This window comes from Hippopotamus amphibius, chromosome 16, assembly GCF_030028045.1.
Source record: "Hippopotamus amphibius kiboko isolate mHipAmp2 chromosome 16, mHipAmp2.hap2, whole genome shotgun sequence".
Lineage (NCBI taxonomy): Eukaryota > Metazoa > Chordata > Mammalia > Artiodactyla > Hippopotamidae > Hippopotamus > Hippopotamus amphibius.
In genome coordinates, this window is record NC_080201.1 from 53,982,219 (window position 1) to 54,002,602 (window position 20,384).

Below are 20,384 nucleotides of genomic sequence, written 5' to 3' on the forward strand. Positions count from 1 at the left end.
AGGCTATTACCTCAGGGGAAGATACCGCTAGGGAGGAAAACGGGCCCCATCCATATTCAGGAACCTCTTCTCCATACCCTGAGGTACCCAAAGGGCCCATCCTTAGCCCACGGAGCACTCGCAGCAGGATATGTTACCAACCAACTGCCCCTGCCGTTTTGCCTCTGAGAGAAGTTTCTCATAGAAGTCAAGGAACAATGAGTCCATGTACCTTTCTCAATGTCTGATCTAAGTAGGCAGAGGACAGGTTGGGAAGTTTTTCTGAGACTCTTAAACGTATTGCAAAGGGGTTTACCCGACTAGTACGTTCTTTTGATCTGACTGACAGGCCTTCCTATCCCTCTGCTGCACCCCTGAGGAAAAGCAGCCTATAATACTGGCGGCCAGAGCCCCACAGGGCCATGCATTGTACCGGGCGGGGAATGACACTGTCCCTGAAGCAAACCCACCGTGGAACTACCGAGTGAATTCTATTGATCTCTAGATGGGACCATATGATGAACTGCTTCACAGAGGGTATGAAGAAACAGTAAAACCTGTTAATTGTGAAAAGGTGAGAGAGGTCCAGCAGGCACAGGATGAAAAGCCTGCAGTCTTCCAAAGGAGGCTAGTGGAGGCTTCCAGGAAGTATGCAAACGTGGATCCCTCCTCCCTCAAGGGACAGGCCCTTTTGGCTAAGCTCTTCATAGCCCAGCCGGCCCCAGACATCAGGCCCAACATTCAGAAAGCAACTGCGGGTCCTCAGCCTCCAATGAGCGATTTGCTCCAGCTGCCTTATTCGGTTTTCAATAATAGAGATATGGCTGAAAAGGCTGAACGCACCCAGAGAAATATGCAAAAGGCCCACATGACTGCACTGGCTTTGTCCGCTCAGAGACCACCAACGGGAAGGCTGGCTTTGCCAGGCCAATCTGGCCCTGGCAGATCACAAGGCCCATGGGTACCCACACAAGGCCAGTGTACCCTGTGTGGACAAGAGGGGCACTGGAGGAACGACTGCAATCGATGTGCCCTTTGCAAACAGCCCGGGCACTGGAAGAGGGAATGCCCCACATACCAGAGAGAGATGGGGGCCCCTCAGCCACTGATGGTGTTGCAATCAGAAGACTGTAGGGGCCCAAGGCCAAAAGTGCCTCTACCTAAGGATACCATCTATACAACGAATGTCGGGCCTCGGGTGGTCACTGACGTGGCAGGCCACAGGACAGCATTTCTTATAGATACTGGTGCAGTCTTCTCGGTCTGAACCCAAAGGGTGGGAAACCTTAGCAATCATAACAAATACATAACGGGGTTGTCAGGGAAGACCCAAGGGCACACGTTCCTGGAGCCCCTTGTGTGCAAGGTCAACGGCCAGCCATCTGCACATTCCCTTCTGTTTGTGCCTGACTCGCACATCCCTTTAAAAGGAAGGGATTTATTAACCAAGGTAGGGGCACTCTGTTTCTCGAGGGGCAACGGAACCCCCCTATGGTTCTAACAGAAAGCGGAAAGGAACAGATTGAATCTGAAGCTGAGACAGAAGCCTTAGTGACCCTGGAGTGTGGAATATTGAGAGTCCAGGCTTGGCCAAAGACATCTCGCCCGTGGCTATTAAGTTAAGACCTGGGCAGGAATATCCCTGCAAAAAGCAGTACCCCCTAAACTCAGAGGCACCGAGAGGACTCTCTCCCTCAGTAGAGAAATACCTTTTGCATTGTTTATATGTACCCTGTCAGTCTGCATTCAATTTGCCGACATGACCCATTCTTAAACCCCACTGGGGAATAGCATGTGTATAAGATCTAAGGGCAGGGCGAATAGCAGTGACCAGGGCCCCGGAGGTAGATTAGAGAGAAGTATTTAAGTAGAAATATTTATGTTAAATGTGATCATTTGTGATTCTGATTCTTGTAACCAAGTTTCTTTATCAATTACACTGTAATCTGATGTTTAGCCATGCCATTTAAGTCTTCGGTCATTTATAGATATTTTGTACTCTGGCCACCTCTTTAAAAAAGTGCTTCATCATCAAGGAGGTTCATAGAAAAGCTATGGAGCACTTACAACAGCTCCACAACAAATTGATGGCTATTCGAGGATTCCAGCCCATAGCAACTTAAAACAAGGAGCTGTCCTGCCCCTGGGGGCCCTAGATCAGGCAACCAGAGAGTTTTACTCTCTGACAGGCAGGGTCAACGCCCCTACTCAACCTTGAAGCAGCTACAGAAGATGGACCAATGCCCTTCTGCTTCTCATACGAATATGGCAGTAAAATCTCTGAGGGGGGATGAAACAGGAGGGAAGGGGACATGGCACCCGGAAACAATGACATAGCCCGAGGACACAACATACACGGATCACACCCAAATGGGTCCAAAATGGCGGACACGTCAACTTCCAAGCGCCATGACTAGTCCAAGGCTGACAAGAGGATCCAAAAGTGGGTGGTAGCCCCATTCTGGAACACTCCGCCCACTCATTAGCCTATCAAATTACCCACCCTTGAAAGGACTGAAAAGCCCCATACCCTGGTGCCTTTCTCACCTTCTGAGATGGCCCACACTGTCTGCGGAGTGTGTTTCTCTCTAAATAAATCTCTAAATAAACTTCTTACCTACAAGAAAAAAAAAAAGGTAACCACGGTACAGAGTCGTGACACCCAAGAGCACCGATACACAACTACACAGGCACAATCAGTACACTCCAGGAGCGACAGAGACACATGAAAACAAAGGTGGGTCTTGCTTTCTCAGATCTGATCTCAGGCACGATTCCCACTGGCATGAGGGCAGAGAGAATGTGGAACAGAGAAGCGCAGAGCAGAGATGTCAGACAGGACCAAGTCAGAGATGGTGGCAAAGTGGCAGAAACACAGGAGGGCACTCTGAGCAAAGGCATGGGGTTGAGATGGACCTTTGAGTTCCCAGTGTGCCAGCTTCTAGGAGGGGCTGCAAGCTCATTGCTGTGCAGAGACAGGATGCGTGTACACACATGCACACACTGAATTCTCATAAAACCCTGTGAGCTAGGTGCCATTTGCTGAGTGACTTATCCAAGGTCACCCCCACGGTCAGTCAAAGGGCTGTCTGACCCCACAGCAATGAGAACAGAATGCCCTGTGATACCGGGAAGTGTTCTAGCCCTGGCTACTCAGCACGTGCAGCTGGTGCAACTGGGAAAGTGTAGTTTACATTTTAGTGACGTCTAATTTACAAATTGCTACTCATCTCACTTAATGGGAAATTATTCAATATGATGGGATGACTTGGATATATTGACTTCTCCAAACATGAGTTTTCTGAACTCTGAATAGAGGTCAAGTGTTTCATGAGAATGTATCATCTGGGGACTTTCTAGGTGGCGCAATGGTTTAGAATCTGCCTGCCAATGTAGGGGACACAGGTTCCATCCCTGCTCCAGGAGGATTCCACATGCCAAGGAGCAAATAAGCCCGTGCGCCACAACTAATGAGCCTGTGTGCCACAACTAGTGAAGCTCATGAACCTAGAGCCCGTGGTCCGCAACAAGACAAGCCACCACAATGAGGAGCCCGCGCACCACAATGAAGAGTAGCAGCCTAGAGAAAGCCCATGTGCAGCAACAAAGACCCAACACAGCCAACAAATAAATACATAAATACTTAAAAAAAAAGAAAAAGAAAACGTATCATCTGCATTGGGAAGTGTTGTGAGAAATGTAAACCACATTTCAGAGACTTAGCATGAAAAGGGACATGAAATATCTCATTAATACTTTCCTATAAGGATTACATGTTGAAATGATAATATTTTGGATATATAGAAGGAAGACATCGAATTAGAATTAGTTTCATCTGTTTCCTTTTCCTTTTACCATGTGGATGTTAGAAAACTGGAAACAACCCTTGTGGCTCTATTCTGTTTCTACTAGACAGCGCTGCTCTACACGTCTCCTGCTCCTGCACGTGGTAGGCGGGCTTGATGGAGAGAACAGACCTGCATTTCGGAGGGAGACAGCGTCGAACCGGCTATTACACATATGGGTGAGGGACAGTCTGCTGAGGCCAAAAGAGCTTTGAGGACAATGCTTGGAGCCATTTGGTATAGAGCCCAATGCTGTTCCCCATCTTGCCCGTCTAAACTGTGATGGGACACATTGGGCCAGCGGTGGGAGTTCAAGGTACACATGGGGGAACTGCCCCTCAACTCCCTGCCCCTCAGACTCCCTTGTGTTTGGCTCTCACAGCAAATAGCATCTCACAAGTGTTTATGGTTCTTGTCCAGCCCTTTTGTTGCACAGGTGGGAAAAGAAGGCACTGGCCCAAGTCACCCGGAGTCACCGTGGCAAAGGCGACCTTGCTCCCCAGGTCCGCTGACCTCGGACGGGCTTTCTCTCCCACGAGGTGCTTGTTTCCCCTCATCTCACACCTCCTCCCTGTCTTGTGGCAACAGGCCGACGCCCTAATGCCAGCCCGAGCTCTGCCACTGATGAACCAACGAAATACTGACTAAGCACCTTCCATGAGTCAAGCACTATTCTAGGTGCTGGGGGTGCAGCAGAGAACAGGACAGATACGGGGAGAGTAGCCAACAATTAGGTAAATACACAAATAAGGTAACTTTCTATGGTAATCCCTGCTACAAGGAACAGTAACAAGCTGAGATGAATAAGCCGGGTTGGGGTGTGAGCTACGCTGGTTACAGTGGTCAGGGAAGGCCTCTCTCAGGGGACAGGGGAGCTGAGACCTGAGTGACAACTAGGAGCCACTCATGGGAAGATCTGGGAGAAAAGCATTCTAGGCAGAAATAACAGACGGACGCAAGCCTCCTGCTTCCACTTTGCGGCTCTTTCATTTGGCCCCTAGGAGGACACGTTATTACCACCGCCAAAGGTACCCAGTCTGCCACCCTACGCTGCCAGCAGCATCTCATGGTCTGATGTGTCCTGTCACCTCCCAGCTGGGAGGTGGCCCGGACACTGCCTGCACACTCCCACAGGCAGGAACATCCCGAGAGGGGAGGAAACAGCCTGGTTTGCGGGGAGGCCGGCCTGATTTCAAATCCAGCCCTGCCTCTTCCAAGCTGTGCAGCCCCGGGTGACGGACAACCGCTCCGAGCGGCAGTTTCCTCAGGTGTGAAAGGGAAAGTTCTCATAATCACCCTCCTTCCCAAGGGAGTCAGGATGACACACAACACTAAGCACCGCAACCCACAGTCACACGGGGTCATCTACGTGCTCACAACGTGGCAGACCCGTAATACCTGCATTTTCTCTCACCCCAACAGCTCTGTGAGACAGAAGCTATTCTTATCTCCAATGCACACGAGAGCAATTGGAGGCAGGAAGCGGCTGTGTCACTTCCCCGAGGTCACACAGCTGGCGCCCAGGCAGGCTGGCTGGGCTAAAATCCAGGTGTCAGCAGGGCTGGGCTGCATTCCTTCTACAGGTTCTGCGCGAGAATCCTTTCCTTGTCTGGTGACCAGCTTCTAGAGCCCCTGCACTCCTCGCCTGGGGCCCCTTCCTCCATCCTCAGAGCCAGCCGTGCCATCGCTCCCACCTCTGCTTCCGGCATCACATCTCCTCGGACTCTGGTTCTCCTGCCTCCCTCCTTCCCTCACAAGGACCCTTGTGAATCCACTGCACACCCACCCCCAGCCCCAAATCACCCAGGCCAGTCTCACCATCTCAAGATCCTCAGCTCATCCCATCCACAAAGTCCCTTTCGCCCAGTAAAGGACACACTCACAGGTTCTGGGATGGGGACGTGCATATCTATTCGGGGGCCATTATTCGGTCTACACACTTAGCTAAGCTCTCCCTGGGCCAGGCCCCCCTGAAGCCTCACAACCACCTTGGAAGGAAGGGTCACTAACTCTCCCGGCTTCACAGATGGGGAAACTGAGGCTCAGACAGGTAAATAAAACACTCCCGTGTCACACACAGCGAGTGACTGGAACAGAAACTCAGACTCAAGTGCCTGACGACAAGCCAACACTGCTTCCCAACTCCCCAGTTTCAATCCTTGAGGTAAAACTCAACATCTCAGGACTTCCCTGGTGGTCCAGGGCTTAGGACGCCGAGCTTCCACTGCAGGGGGCACAGGCTGTATCCCTGGCTGGAGAACTAAGCTTCCGCCTGCCTCAGGGCACGGCCAAAACAAACAAACAAACAAAACCAAAAGGCTCAACATCTCTGCCTCTCCCACATTATAAAGCAGGGGGCCCTCTATTTAGCAGGATGTGTATATTTATATTTTAATGAATGGTTCTGATTTCATACATGACCACTTCTACTTTAAACACACGCATACACTCCCTTGTCTTTCTTCTTTTTCATAAGTAAAAAATGACTGATCAAAACATGGAAACAACCCAAATGTCCATCAGTTTATGAATGCATACATAATGAATGAAATTTCCTACAATGGAACAGTATTTAGCTGTAAAAAAAAATGAAGCACTGATCCAAGCTATGACATGGAAGAATTGTGAAAACATGATGGTGAGTGAAAGGAGCCAGACACAAAAGGCCACATATTGTATGATCTTATTTACATGAAATGTCCAGGACAGACAAATCCACAGTCACAAAAAGTACAACAGCGGTACAAACACACACTAGTGTATATACAGTAGATAACCAACAAGGACCTGCTGTATTGCTGAGGGAACTATACTGCATATTTTGTAATAACCTGTAAGGGAAGGGAATCTGAAAAAAAAACTGAAACTAATACGACCCTGTAAATCAACTACACTTCAGTCTTAAGGAATTGGGAAAAAAAGCTTAAACTACAATAATGATACATTTTTAATCTTGAAGATTTACAGATTAAAAAGGTCAATATCATGTTGATTTACATGTACACCAGCAGTGTTAAATGCAGATTAATTGAGTACATTAGGGACTTCTCTGGTGGCGCGGGGCTTAAGAATCCGCCTGCCAATGCAGGGGACACGGGTTCGATCCGGGGTCCACAAAGGTCCCACACGCCAAGGAGCAACTAAGCCCATGAGCCACAACTAGGGAGCCCTCAAGCCACAACTACTGAAGCCTTCGCGCCTAGAGAAGCCATGCTCTGCAACAAGAGGAGCCACCACAAGGAGAAGCCTGTGCACCGCAATGAAGAGTAGCCCCTGCTCACCATAACTAGGGAAAGCCTAGGTGCAGCAACGAGACCCAATGCAGCCAAGAAATAAATAAATTCATTTTTAAAAAATTCAGTAAATTCAGTTGCGTTAAAAATAAAAGAAACAAAAAATTTAAAAAATAAACAACTGAACTCCCTATTTTAAAAAAAAGTACATCAGTGGTTGCCAGGGGCAACGAGGAGAGAGGGGAACAGGGAGTGAGCACTTTGTGGTTTCAGGTTTCTTTTTAGAGCGATGATGAACTTAGTGTTCTGGATTAGACAGCAGTAATGAATTCAGCACACTGTCAGTATACTAAAACCCCTGAGGTGTACACTTTAAATGGTTCCACTAATGAACTTCATGTTACATGAATTCTATCTCAAGAAAAAAGAAGAGAGTGTTCAGTATTAGCTGTTGGGAGAAAAGCTTAAGCACAAGATGACTCATCTGTGGCCCAGGTCTGTGTGCACCTTTCCCAGGAAGACAGAATTCACCAGCGGAAGAAATGAGACAGGGGAGGTTTGCAAAGTCCCTGAGACAGCTTATTAAAAAAAACTCTTCCAAGACTTATAGTATATGATATTGCTTACATGCCCAATGTAAAAAAAAAACATGATACAAATGAACTTATACACAACACAGAAAGAGACTCACAGACTTCGTGAATGAACTTCTGGTTACCGGGGGGAGGAATACATTGGGAATTTGGGATTGATGTGTACCCACTGCTATGTTTAAACAGATGACCAACGAGGACCTAATGGATAGCACAGGCAACACCACTCAGTATTCTGTAATAACCTATTGGGAAAAGAATATGAAGAATAGGTACATGTATTTGTATAACTGAAACATTTGGCTGTGCACCTGAAACTAACACAACATTGTTAATCAACTCTACTTCAATATAAAATAAAAATTAAAAAAGAAAACAAGGATTTCCTAGGTGGCGCAGTGGTTAAGAATCCGCCTGCCCATACAGGGCACACGGGTTCGAGCCCTGCTCCAGAGAGATCCCACATGCCACGGACCAACTAAGACCATGAGTCATAGCCACTGAGCATGTGTGCTGCAACTACTGAAGCCCCCATACCCAGAGCCCGAGCGCCGCAACAAGAGAAGCCACTACAGTGAGGAGCCTGTGCACCACAGTGAAGAGCAGCAGCCCCTCTCAGCAGGTAGAGAAAGCCTGTGTGCATCAACGAAGACCCAATGCAGCCAATAAATTAAATAAATAAATAAATTTATTAAAAAAATAGAAAAAAATTTAAAAAAAAAAGCAGCCTCTTCCACATCCATGAAAGGCAATGCCATGCACCACTTAAAATAATAAAGTAGGACTTCCCAGGTGGCACAGTGGTAAAGAATCTGCCCGCCAGTGCAGGGGACACGGGTTCGATCCCTGCCCTGGGAAGATCCCACGTGCCACAGAGCAACTAAGCCTGAGCGCCACAACTACTGAGCCTGGGCTCTAGAGCCCATGAGCCACAACTATTGAGCCCATGTGCCGCAACTATTGAAGGCCATGGCCTAGAGCCCGAGCTCCAAAACAAGACACACCACTACAACGAGGAGCCTGCGCACCACAAGGAAGAGTAGCCCCCGTTCTCAGCAACCAGTGAAAGCCCGTGTGCAGCAATGAAGACCCAACACAGCCAATAAATAAAAAAAAAAAAAAAAAAAAAAGAATAAAGTAGAACTTGCTGCCATGACAACAGATCTCTAAGATGCAGTTTCTTGGCAAAAAGCAAGGGAGGATCCTGTACATTCTCTGTACCTTTCAAAAGGGGCGGGGGAGGTGGGGACAGAGTGACCCAGGCAGGCATATGAGAAACTGTGCACAGTGGTGGCCACAGGACGGAAGCCCTGGGAAGCAGAAATCAGGGGAGGGGCAGGAGGGGATGCAAGCAGGTGGCCACGAGGATGTCCTCCTCAGGGTACACCCTCCCTGTGTGCCTTCTGAGTTACGCACCATATGCATACCACACCCATTTGAAAACTAAACTTAATGAAACCACACTGGTGGTCTCCAACAGTGGAACACTGTGCAGAAACGAGAAGGAGCCCTCTATACCCACATCCAGCAAGGAGGGTGAAACTAAAGACAAGAATCTCGCAAACAATGCGGGGAAAGAACAGGGCAGCCAGAGGAGAAGGTGCTACACACTGTGTGATTGCATTTCCATACAATTCAAAAGCAGGCAGAGCTAACTGAAGCTGTTAAAAATCAGGGCCACGGTTACCCCTGTGGGGGGCAGTGACAGGAAGGAGCACAGGGGACATGGGGGGTGGGGAGGGACGCGGGTGCTGTTCCTCCATCTGGGTACAGAGTACGCGGGCTGCCCTGCACTGTGTGCTTTGCTGTACACAACACACATGTCATGTCAGAGTAGGTAAAAAATTGAACGACACCACAACGGCAAATCGAGTGACGAGAAAACCCCCAAAAAGCAGAAACAGAATGTGTCCACCTTGCTACTGAACATTCCTTTTAAAGAAGGCACCTCGGGGGCGACGGGAGGTACACCTGGGCTGCAGCCCAGCCCGCCCCATCCGGCCCAGGGGCCCTGAGCAAAGAGGCTGGAACTGTCCTCCTGGGAGCAGGTGACGGGTTGGCCACGGAGCCTCATTCAGCACCAAAAACAAAAGAGGCATGTGGGGCTGTGAGGAGCAGAGGGCTGAGCCCCACACGGCGACACACAGATGTGGTGACATATTATTTCAGGGACAAAATACTGAGTAGCAGGAAAACCCACAGAGCAGTCTACGTGTCTTGGTGTCCTGAAGGGTCCCCTTATTCACTTATTTGCTTCAAAAGAACCAAAATTAGCATTCGGGGAGTTTGGAGTCAGCCCGGCTACTGGCAACTGACAAGTGTCAGGAGATGTTCTAAAGGGTCTCCAGCGCGACATAAATTAACAACTGCTGCTGCACTGCTGCCTGCTCCTGCACGTTCCCCCTGCAGTTTCTTCTGAACCTGCAAACCTCACAGGAGATGCTGTGAAAACCAAAGTCAGCTTCTGTTCCTCCTCTGCTCAGAGGCCTTCCATGGCGCCCATCTCAGGCAGAGGAAAGGTTTAAATCCTTACCATGGTTTTCAGGCCTCATGTGGGTTGGGGGCTCTCTACTCCCACCCCAGCACCCCTTTTCTCTCTCCCCATCAACTCCGCTCCACCTACACACAGGGCTTGCTGGCCCTCCAGCCCGCTAGGCATCAGGCAGACACTGGAACACAGAAGAGATATATCTGACTACATGTTGGATCTGTTTCTTTTACTTTAAGCTTTGCTTCCCGTTGCTTTGGGTCACTAAAAGGATACTGTCTATATATAATAACCTGCCTAGGAGAACCCTGCCCCTCTGCCTGAATATTAAACCCAAACACCTTGGTTCAGGGAAACATCCTCACCCTGTCCACCTGCAGAAGGTTGCAAGAAAGAAGAAATTAACACGTCCCCTTCCCGAGCCTGGCCATTCCAGGCCACATCTGCAAATCTTATGGCCTTTTCCTTTACTTCCTCATCTCTGCCCCCTCTCTGTTCTATAAATGATACTGGCATCAAACCCAGATAAGACAGTTACTCTTGAGACTTTAGTGCCTAATTTCTTGGTCAGCCAGCTTTCCGAATAAGGTCATATTCCTTCCCTCAACACCTCATCTCCAATTTACTGGCCTGTTGTGCAGCAAGCACAGCAAGCTTGGACTTGGTAACAGCACCAGCACGGCACCAGCCCACCAGGCTCCAAGCCTGTCTTGGAGTCTGTTTCTTGCCCACATATTTGCAGAGCTCACTCTGCTTGAATGGCAGCTTCTCAGGGAGGCCTTCCCTCACTCCTCCTTATTGAGCTAAAAACCTCTTGCCAGTGCCTCCTCTGCCACTGGAGGTATTCCTCCATCCTCTACACTATGTAATCTCCTCCCCAGTACTCAACACCTGACGCACATTTCACATATGGATTTCTCAGTCTTTCCTCCCTGACATGAAAGCTCCACCAGCTGACATATGTGTCTGTTGTGCTGTGCACTGCACGATGCCCCAGGACCTAAACAGTGCGGGGCCTACAGAAGGTGCTTCTATGAATGAACAAAGGAACTCATCCACTCCCAAGTCTCCAGGGCCGGTCCCTGTGCTGACAACTCCTACAGAGCTGTCTCTGGCTCCATGTCCGATCCCTTGCTGTCCCCTGGACGCAATCCCTTGGATGTCCCAAAGTCACAGCAAACCTGGACATTCCAACCAATGTATCACCTTCTCAAGCTGCCCCTTCTCGGGGCTTCCATTTTGCTGGCACTTGCAATATCCCCCTGGCTCTGCCAGGCCAAACAGTCCTGTGCCTCCACTGACTCCTCTGAATCCCTCCCTCCCCGTATCCTGTCTCTTCTTGCTCCCACTGAAAGGGGGGTGCAGACCAAACAGGCTGTTCCTGATCATAAAGAAGACCAGCAGAACCACTGCCCACTCATAGACACATGAATCCCTCCCTCTCCACAAACACCTGCCTGCTGACAGGCACTTTGGTAAACATCACGTCACGGGATTGTCACAAAACCCTGAGATCAGATCACATGATTCCCAAAGGGTAGATGAGAAAACAGGTTCAGAAAAATGAAAGTACTTGCCTGAGCTCACAGACTGATGAGGGAGAGATGGAGATTAGAATCCAGGTGCTAAAACCAACAGGTCAGCAATCTGTATCTTTATCAGTTTAAAACACTGGCTCTAGTCAAGTTGCAAAACCTCTCTAGGCCTAATTCTTCACTGCAAAAGGGGATAATAAGAGACCGGAGGTCATGGGGTTTCCTTGAGGATTCAATGACTTAACTCATGTGAGGTGTTTAGAATGGTGACTAGCAATGGGAATCTTTTTTTTTTTCCTGCCACACTGTGCGGCTTGTGGGGTGTTAGTTCCCTGATCAGGGATGGAACCCAGGCCCTTGGAACACAGTGTGCCAAACACTGGACCACCAGGGAATTCCTGGGCACTGTAAGGTTGAATCAATGTCAGCACTCATTATTCTTACTATGTTAGGGACCTAGGAGATATTTAAACTCCTCAATTCATTCCGAAAATCTTGTGGGTCTGTGTATTTTTCCTGGGAAGACAATTCTCACCTTCTCTCTACTTCTCAAAAGTTTCTGTGAACCCAAACTTTTTCACTGACAGTTCACTGGGCAAGAGAGAGACAATAATATGTTTTACACAATCAGGGGAGCCTTGTCCCCAAACACCTCTACACTCAGAAGCGAGGAATATGGCCAAAAGCAGAAAGCCAACACAGGAACACAAAGCAGCATGGCAAAGTGGCTACGAGCACCCACAACGGGTTCAAGTCTCAGCAGGGCCATTGGTTAGTGCTGATAACAGTCCCTATATCCACTGACTCCATGAACAGCCAGGTCACGCAGGTCAAACACCCAGGCGGGCACCTGGCAAACAGCAGGTGCTTGGCAGCACACGGAGCTCGCTTCTCCCACCAGTTTCTACTGCCTGACAGGAACGGCCTGTTTGGAATTCTGTAACCATCTTGGGTGAAAATACCCTCTCCCCTTGGCCGCCCTCCAACTCCACAGAGCATGAACCAAAGCACTCAGCACTCCACACGTAGAAACCTAGACTGGCCACATCACTTTGCGCTTCCCTTTGCCCCAGGTTCCCCACCTTGCAAATGAGGTGAACTGGGGACTTCCCTGGTGCTCCAGTGGTTAAGACTCCACGCTCCCAATGCAGGGGGCCGGGCTTCGATCCCTGGTCAGGAAACTAGAGCCCGTATGCGGCAACTAAGAGACCACATACCACAACTGAGACCTGGCCCAGCCAAATAAATAAAGAGTTTACAAAGGAAAACTAAATAAAATGAGCTGGATTGGCTTAGATGACCTGAGACATCTCCCAGCCCAGAGCCCTGTGACTTTAGAAGACAGGATACGTGGCAATGATGCACTCTGTTCCAGCTGAGGAAACTGAGGTCCTCAAAGTAGCAGCAACCAATGTGGGCCACATTCCCATCCTTCCCCGGCCCACTCCCGGGATCACCTTTCTCCTCGGCTAAGGGCCACAGGGGCACACTGCTCATTTCCAGCTGAGGAAGCTGACGCCCAAAGGGAAAGTGCCTCAACTCACTGCCACTTAACTGCAGAGCACAGGCTGCACCCTGGGTCTCCAGACTCCTATGAAGGAGATGGGGGGGGAGGGGTAGAAGCACCTGGAGCACCACAGAGATGGTCTTCTCGCCCGCCTTGCCTGCCTGCCATTTTCGGTATGTGTCTGCCTTGACAAGGTTTTCTGCACAGTAGGTCTGGAGAAAAGAGTAGGAAAAGCAAAGTTAGAGGCCAGAGATGAGAGCTACGTCCCCAGCTCTCACATTATTCCTTTAAGTTCCCCCAGCCATCTAAGATCCCCCAGATTTCAGTTTTCTGATTCATCCCCCCACACACTCTGCCTTGAGTCCCCTACAGCATTTTCCCCTGGAAATTCACCTCCAGTCCCTCCAAGGAAGCTCTCCTATCATCCCTCCTGTTCTCTGCGGAAGGTCCTCTAACACATGCCTCCAGAATTCCCTCATGGCCTCTGAGTAATTCTCCCATCACCCTCCTTAGAATTCCACAAAGTCCCTTTTATGAAAGGAAAATCAAAAGGAAGTAGGTATTGCTCACAGGGCCCTCTACAGTGGAGCTGGGAGGCCACTGAGGAATGGTCACCATGCAGGTCTCAGCCCGGATGGAATCTGATCTTTGCATTAACACAGGCATCCACAACATCCCCCAGAAACTCGAGATACGTATCGGGGCCTTTCCGGAAAGTAACTCACAACAGCCTCTTCTTGAAAGCCAAATATTTTACATGTATCACAGTCAATTACAATCCCTCTAGGCAACTTTAAACACCTGGTGACCTCTGTCCTCATAAGCCCTGACTCTCTCCCCCAACACTCAGTTTGACTGGCATGTGTGTATCGAATTGCAGGTCCTAAGGCTCCAAATGAAGCTCTAGTTTCTTTGCAGCCGCGATACTGATTATTGCTCAACACCTTTCAGACTCCAAAAGTTCTCGCAGCGCCCCTCACGACTTCCGTTACGTCTCGCAGCCCACCCACCCCACCCCCCACCCCACAACAGTCCCTCACCGAGTCCTGGCTCCTGCAGGACACCACATGACGGAGGCGGATCTCCGGCATGTCAACGTCAGGGACGTCGCAAGACCAAGAAGATACGGGAGTCTGAGTTCAAGGCGCACACAGGGGTGTGCCCCACGCGGGCAACAGCGCGCAAATGCACGAGGCTTGGGCCTTTCAAACTGCAGCGCGCCGCAGGTCGCGAAAACACTGCACAAGACCAGGGCATCTCTCTGGCAAAAGGCCAGCAGCACTGCGTTGCCTAGCAACGAGCTTTCCTGCCTCCTACCGGCCAAACCACTCTCCAGCCCCTCCTCCCGGTGACTTGCCCACTAGGCTTTCTGGGCGCAAAGCAAAAGGGGCGCTTCCAGGATTGGTCCCCAGAAGAAATTCGTCACCCTCACTCCCCAGCTGAAGCCTGGAAAGCAAGAGGCCAGCAAACCTGAGTGCATATTTGTAGGGAGTCTGGAGCCTATCGCAATAGGCTCTCCTGCACTGCTTACTGGCTACCCTGCCCATGCCCCCCCACCCCCAACGCCCCCGACACACACACACACACACACACACACACACACAATGTCTGATCTCTCATGCTTATGCCTAAGGCGGACAGAGTGGGTAAAGAAATGAATAAAACACAATGGCGACTTCCCTGGATGTCCACTGGTTTAGGACTGCCTTCCAGAGCAGGGGCTGCGGGTTTCATCCCTGGTCAAGAAGCTAAGATCCCACATGCCTCAGGGCCAAAATACCAAAACATAAAAAACAAAACCAATATTGTAACAAAGTCAATAAAGACTTTAAAAAAAGTGATCCACAGCAAAAATAAATCTTAAAAAACCAACAAAACCCACAATGCATATGCCGAAACCAGACACACATACCCAGGTTTCAGTGCTTCCAACCACGCCTCAGGTTTCCAATGTGACCTGTGGGCACCTGTCTCGTGCCATGCCCATCGCTGCCCTATTACAAGCATCCCCCTGTTCAGTCCCTGAGAAACCAGAAGTGCCTCTTGGGGTGGGGTCAGAGCTGGAGATAGCCCACACGCAGAAAAGGGAGTAGGAGCCAAGCATGCCCCCACAGAACAAGCCTGGCCACGCTGGGCCCTACCAGCTAGGGCCCCACCCATGCCGGGCACCTCCTCGGGAAGAGTGGGAAGGGTATCTCAGTCCCAGCAGGTGCTCTACCCTACAGGGAATCTAAAGACCTGATTCTGATCTTGGGCTTCAGGCCAGAAAATAGAACGGGGCACGGGGGTAGGAAGTGGTGGGAACGTGAGAAAATGGGCAAGTCACCTTCTGGCTCCTGATGGAGGAGAGGGCTGGAGGCCCAGACTCCTCAAGTCCCCATGGAAGAGGGGGCTGGGCACAAGAGGCCCATATCCCTTTCAGATTCTGGTTCTGCCTCCCCAACCCACAGCTGCAGACACCTGCCCCAGATCTGACATCACTTCTTTCTCACCCTAAGGGTAAGGTGGGGCCAGACCCGCCCCTCCTCAGCTTCCTATAAGAAGACCTGGGGACCTGGGACTGCAGAGTCACTCGCTCATCCATCATGAGGACTTGCATGAAACCCCAGACCTTCCTGCTGGCCTCTGCGCTGCTCTGCACCCTCCTGGGTCTAGGTAAGGAACGAGGGGCCTGGGCTCCTGGGACCCTCAGAGCATTCAGCAAGGTCCTGCAGCGAGGATGGGGAAAGAGCAGGTGTCCTGGGGATTCAGATTCATGGGGAAGGCAGAGGCTAAAGGAGAGAAGGCCTGGGGCCGCAAGGGAAGAATAAATAGCTCAAAATCTTCTGTGTGTGTGAATCCCGGATAAAGGAGCGGTTTCATGGGCTCTGTGTCCCCTGTCCCCAAGGAAGGGTCTTAAAATAAGACATCTGGGCCAGTGTTCAAGATTCTGTGCTTCCAATACCGGGGGTATGCCTTCAATCCCTGGTGGGGGAACTAACATCCTGCATGACAAGCAGCGTGGCCAAAACAAAACAAAAACTGAATTGTGAGAAATTAGAGGAGGGTATGATTAGAAAGGGAAATGTTTTAAAAAACAACGGAGGGGCAGGGGAGATTCCCTTTCTCCCAGGACTCTAGGGAGTTCGGATCCCCGGTGTCCTCCACCCTTTGATGCAGGAGTTCAAGCCAGACCCACTTTCCCCAGGACCCAGTTGCCTCCTGTCTCAGGACCAAGGAGTCCATGACCTTGCCCTCCTGGTCCTCGCTCTCCCTTCTTGACCTGGGATGCTGATCCCAGCCTCAGGTCCCCCTGCCTGGGCTCCTGCTGTCTGTGAGACCTACGCCTGGGACCTACAAGGAAGAGGGTTCCAGTTCCGAGAACCAGCTGGGCCTGAAGCTTCACAGAAGTCCATGGAAACCTACACCAGGCCCCCTCCCTGTCCGCAAGCTTTCTCAGAGGACCCTAGTGTCCAAAGTCCCTAGCCTTGTAATTAGGTAAAGTTGCTCCCTGGTGGAGTGGCTTCCCAACCCTGAAGGCACAGTATCCCTACTGGAGGAGCTTCGGACAGTTCCCGTGACTGCAGTCAATGCTCCAGCCAAGAACGCTCAGGGGGACACCCGTCCCTCCTCCCCCAGACACATACCCCCACCCCACAACCCATCACTGCCCATCCCGCTCTGGGCTTGGAAGTCTTGGTCTGCAGACCACAGCACCCTTGACTAGAGCCCCGCTCTCTGCACTGCAGGATACCCACTAAGCTGTGAGGTGTGTACAGGCTCCGGACTCACGTGCAGTGGAAATGTGCAGACGTGCGACCCTGACCAGGACTCCTGCGTGGTCACCGTGGCTGAGACCAGCAGAAGTAAGAGGGCCGGGAGTGTTGTCAGATTCTGGGGAGGGCGGTGTGCCTTCAGGGTACCAGATACCACGATAGCTTGGGAGGAACCTTCAAATGGTGAGGGGGCAGGAAAGAGGGACGTCTCGAGGTGAATGCAGGAAAGAGAATCCGAGGGAACGACAGAAACAACTGTTCTCCTGGATTTCTGAAAATGAGGTTCCAAAGAGGCAATCGGGGGCAGGGAGGGGCAGATATAGAGACTTTCTTAGGCAGGAGGGGATTGGGAAAGGAACACACAGGGTTGGGCTGGGGGGGGGGGACCAGAGAGAAATTGCCAGAGGGGGAAATCTAATATGCAAGGGGCTGGGGGAGGCGGGTGTAGAGGAGAAGGAAGAGAATGGAGTGGGCTGCAAGGAGTGGGATCAGGTTGACCATTTGGGGAGGGAGGGATCCCTCAGGGATGTGGGCTGGAAGAGACCACAGCTGACAGGAGGTAGAGAAGTGATATTTGGGTAGAGGGAGAGATAGAAATGGACAGAAAGGACAGGGAAGATATGGAGCAAATCATCGCAGAGAAATGGAGATGGGCCACTGGGGAGACACATGAGTACATGAGGAAGGAGCGGCAGGACTTAAAATGGAAGGGACGGTCGCAGACCTGAGGGAGGATGGGGGAGAAGGGGGGCAAAGGAAGAAACCACTGCTGGCAGGGGGTTCATTCAAGGCTGAAATAGACCCAGACACCCTTAGGTAAAGGAAGATGGTGGGCGCAGAGCAGCGGATGAATGAAGGATGTGACAGGAGGTGAGGCCCAGGTTGAGTGCAGGAAGGAACCACCCCGACTGGAGGGGGTGTGTGAGGAAGTGGGATAGAAGATTGCACGCTGTCCCACTCACCTAGCAAGGGTCGGCGGGTGGGGGAAGGTCGTGAAAGCCTTGAAGAGACCACCCGGGCTTACACAGGAGGGAGATGGGACCCCGCAGCAGTGGGAGGAAGCTGGGAACACACACCCTTCTGTGGGGTGAAGAGGGGAAACCCTAGGGTTGGAAGAGACCACCATACGGTGGGGAGGAGGAAGGCTGTGGCTGGGACAGACCTAATAAACCGTCCACACCATGCTCCAGGCAGATAAGGGGGTCTGAATCTGAGGGGCTGGAAGAGACCTCCCTAGACAGCAGCAGGCGGCGGCAGCTGGAAGGTTGGGAGAGACCCAGGAGCTGGGGTCCAGGCCAGGGGCCCTGAGCCCTCCCCGCATCGTGCCATCCTGCAGAGGGACACCGGTCGGTGAACACCTACAAGGGGTGCATGAAGTCCAGCGCCTGCAGCTCGGAATTCCTCTCCATCACCATGGACCCTGAGAACTACGCGGTGTCCAACACACGCTGCTGCCAGGGCGACGCCTGCAACCGCGATCCCGTGCCCGGTGAGTGCCCGCTCAGCCCCACATCCAGAGTCCCTTCCTGCCTGGCCCGAGAGCCTGCTGTGAGCACCCGCCACTGACCCGGGTGGTAACACTGCTCAAGCATCTTCCTTGCTCTGGGCCCCAGGTTCCTCACTTCTGAAACGCAGTGTCCATTAGCTGCTGCTGTCCTCTGGGTCGTTGTGAGGTTGGGAAGGGGTTATGCTCCCTTATACCTTACACTCCACCCTCCTCCCCAGCTCCCCAGAACAATCGGACGGAGAATGGCCTCCAGTGCCCTACCTGCATCGCCCACTTCAAGGAAACATGCTCTTCGACTCAGCAAGTGCCCTGTGTTGGCAAGGAGAGCCGCTGTGCTGCATTCACTGGCAAAGTGCAGACGGGTGAGCGGCACCTGGATTTCTGGAGGAGGGGACAGGGAGGCTCCCAGAACTGGAGGCTCATACTTCCAGCTTCTAGGGGAGAGAGTGGCTCCAGAGAACTGCGTGAGGAGGTGGCAGGGGGATGACCCCTGGCTCATGAGGAGGGAGGGCTTGAGGTGCTGACTGGACCCTGCCATCCCTCTCCCCCCACAGGTACCATATTTGCTACTCAGGGCTGTGCTACAGAGAATGCCTGCCACACCAAGCCTGGGACCCTGGTGCCCTCAGCCTCTCGCATCTACACCATCACCCGGGCTAACTGTCCTCCAGACTCCCAGCCTTCTGGCAAGGCTAAGTAAAGGACTGAGGCTTATGTGACGTTTGGTCTTCATTTCTTCTCAGCTACAACTTCCCATGTGCCAATATATTAAACAAGTGAACAGAGCAAGCCTGAGTCCTTGTGATGTGATGCATTTCGGGGAGGGGGATGCAAAAGGAGGGCTCTCAACCCTTGGGAACCCCCTCTTTGGATGCGAGAGAGGGAAGACTCTACCTATTGTTAAGGGATTACACCCTGTCGTGTCCCCCCACTAAGTGTTTTCCATGCGGTACCTGATTTCATAATCACAACAAGTCCGTGAAATCCAAAGTATTCTCCCCATTTTACAGAGGAAAAAAACTGAGGCACGGATTGTGGTGTCACTTGCCTTGGGTCAAAGAGCTAGGGAGGGTCAGACTCCAGAGTCCATGATCACCTCTCCTGGTTCATCTCTCCCTCTTTTTGCCTCAGTTTCCATGTTTGTAAAGTGTGGATGTTAACAGTTGTAACTGCAGAGGACTGTCTGAAGCGTCAAAGGAAAAAACACGAAAACAGCACTGAGCACAGTGCCTAGCACCTTAAAGACAGCCTTGGTCCTGGGACAATGTGTCTGGCCAAATAGTTATCATCCTAATAGCTGCCACTTCCTGAGTGGCCATGAGTTGGCAAGGTGCTCGACCCTAGCATCAATCAGGACAGCCTGGATTATGCTACAGTAGCCATCAAGTCCCTAATCTCCGTGGTTAAAAGCAACAGAGTTGTCGTAGACAATTCATGCTGTAGGAATGCTCGTATAACAAACCATCCCCAAACTGAGACTTGGAACAATGATCATCCTCCTTTCCAAGGGTCTGCAGGTGGCCGGGGCGGCTCTGCTTCTGGCTGTGCTTTGGTGGGTTTGGCTCCAGTGTGGGAGGGGGGTTCCGGTCCTCCATGGGGTTCCACACTCTTCTGGGATCCGTGGCTCCCTGGCTAATGTCCTTCTCATGGCTCATCACAGGGGCACAGGAACCAGGTGCACCAAGGGCCCCTGCCGAGGTCGCGGGTGCTCATGTCCTGCAGAGTAAGGTAGATGATATGGTCAAAGCCAACATCAGTGGACCAGGCACGTCTACACCCCCTGCATCGGGAGGGACAGGAGTGGTAGTTGCTACAGAAGTACCCATTCAGGAAAGGTTGATTTATCCTTGACCTTCCATGTCTAGCACCGTCCACAGGGCGTTCTGCTCGTCAGAATCGTGGAGCAGTCGCCAAGTTGAACAGTGCTGGTCTCTGTGCACAG

At 51.3% G+C, this 20,384-nt stretch overlaps 1 protein-coding gene across 1 annotated transcript; it reads left to right on the plus strand.

Moving 5' to 3' along the window:
* Positions 1-15,765: 15,765 nt before the first annotated feature.
* LOC130837970 (phospholipase A2 inhibitor and Ly6/PLAUR domain-containing protein-like) lies at positions 15,766-19,142 on the plus strand. The gene is made up of 5 exons (XM_057710699.1): positions 15,766-15,835; positions 16,909-17,025; positions 18,272-18,424; positions 18,661-18,804; positions 18,997-19,142. Exons 1-5 carry the CDS (start codon positions 15,766-15,768, stop codon positions 19,140-19,142), a joined length of 630 nt encoding a protein of 209 aa, XP_057566682.1.
* Positions 19,143-20,384: the final 1,242 nt, after the last annotated feature.

What these genes read in the sequence shown, in the direction of transcription:
- LOC130837970 (XM_057710699.1), top strand. Translation starts at nt 15,766, where the DNA reads ATGAGGACTTGCATGAAACCCCAGACCTTCCTGCTGGCCTCTGCGCTG. An exon ending in CAACCGCGATCCCGTGCCCG is followed by an intron (nt 18,425 to 18,660) that starts GTGAGTGCCCGC and finishes CCTCCTCCCCAG; the next exon opens with CTCCCCAGAACAATCGGACG. An exon ending in CACTGGCAAAGTGCAGACGG is followed by an intron (nt 18,805 to 18,996) that starts GTGAGCGGCACC and finishes CTCCCCCCACAG; the next exon opens with GTACCATATTTGCTACTCAG.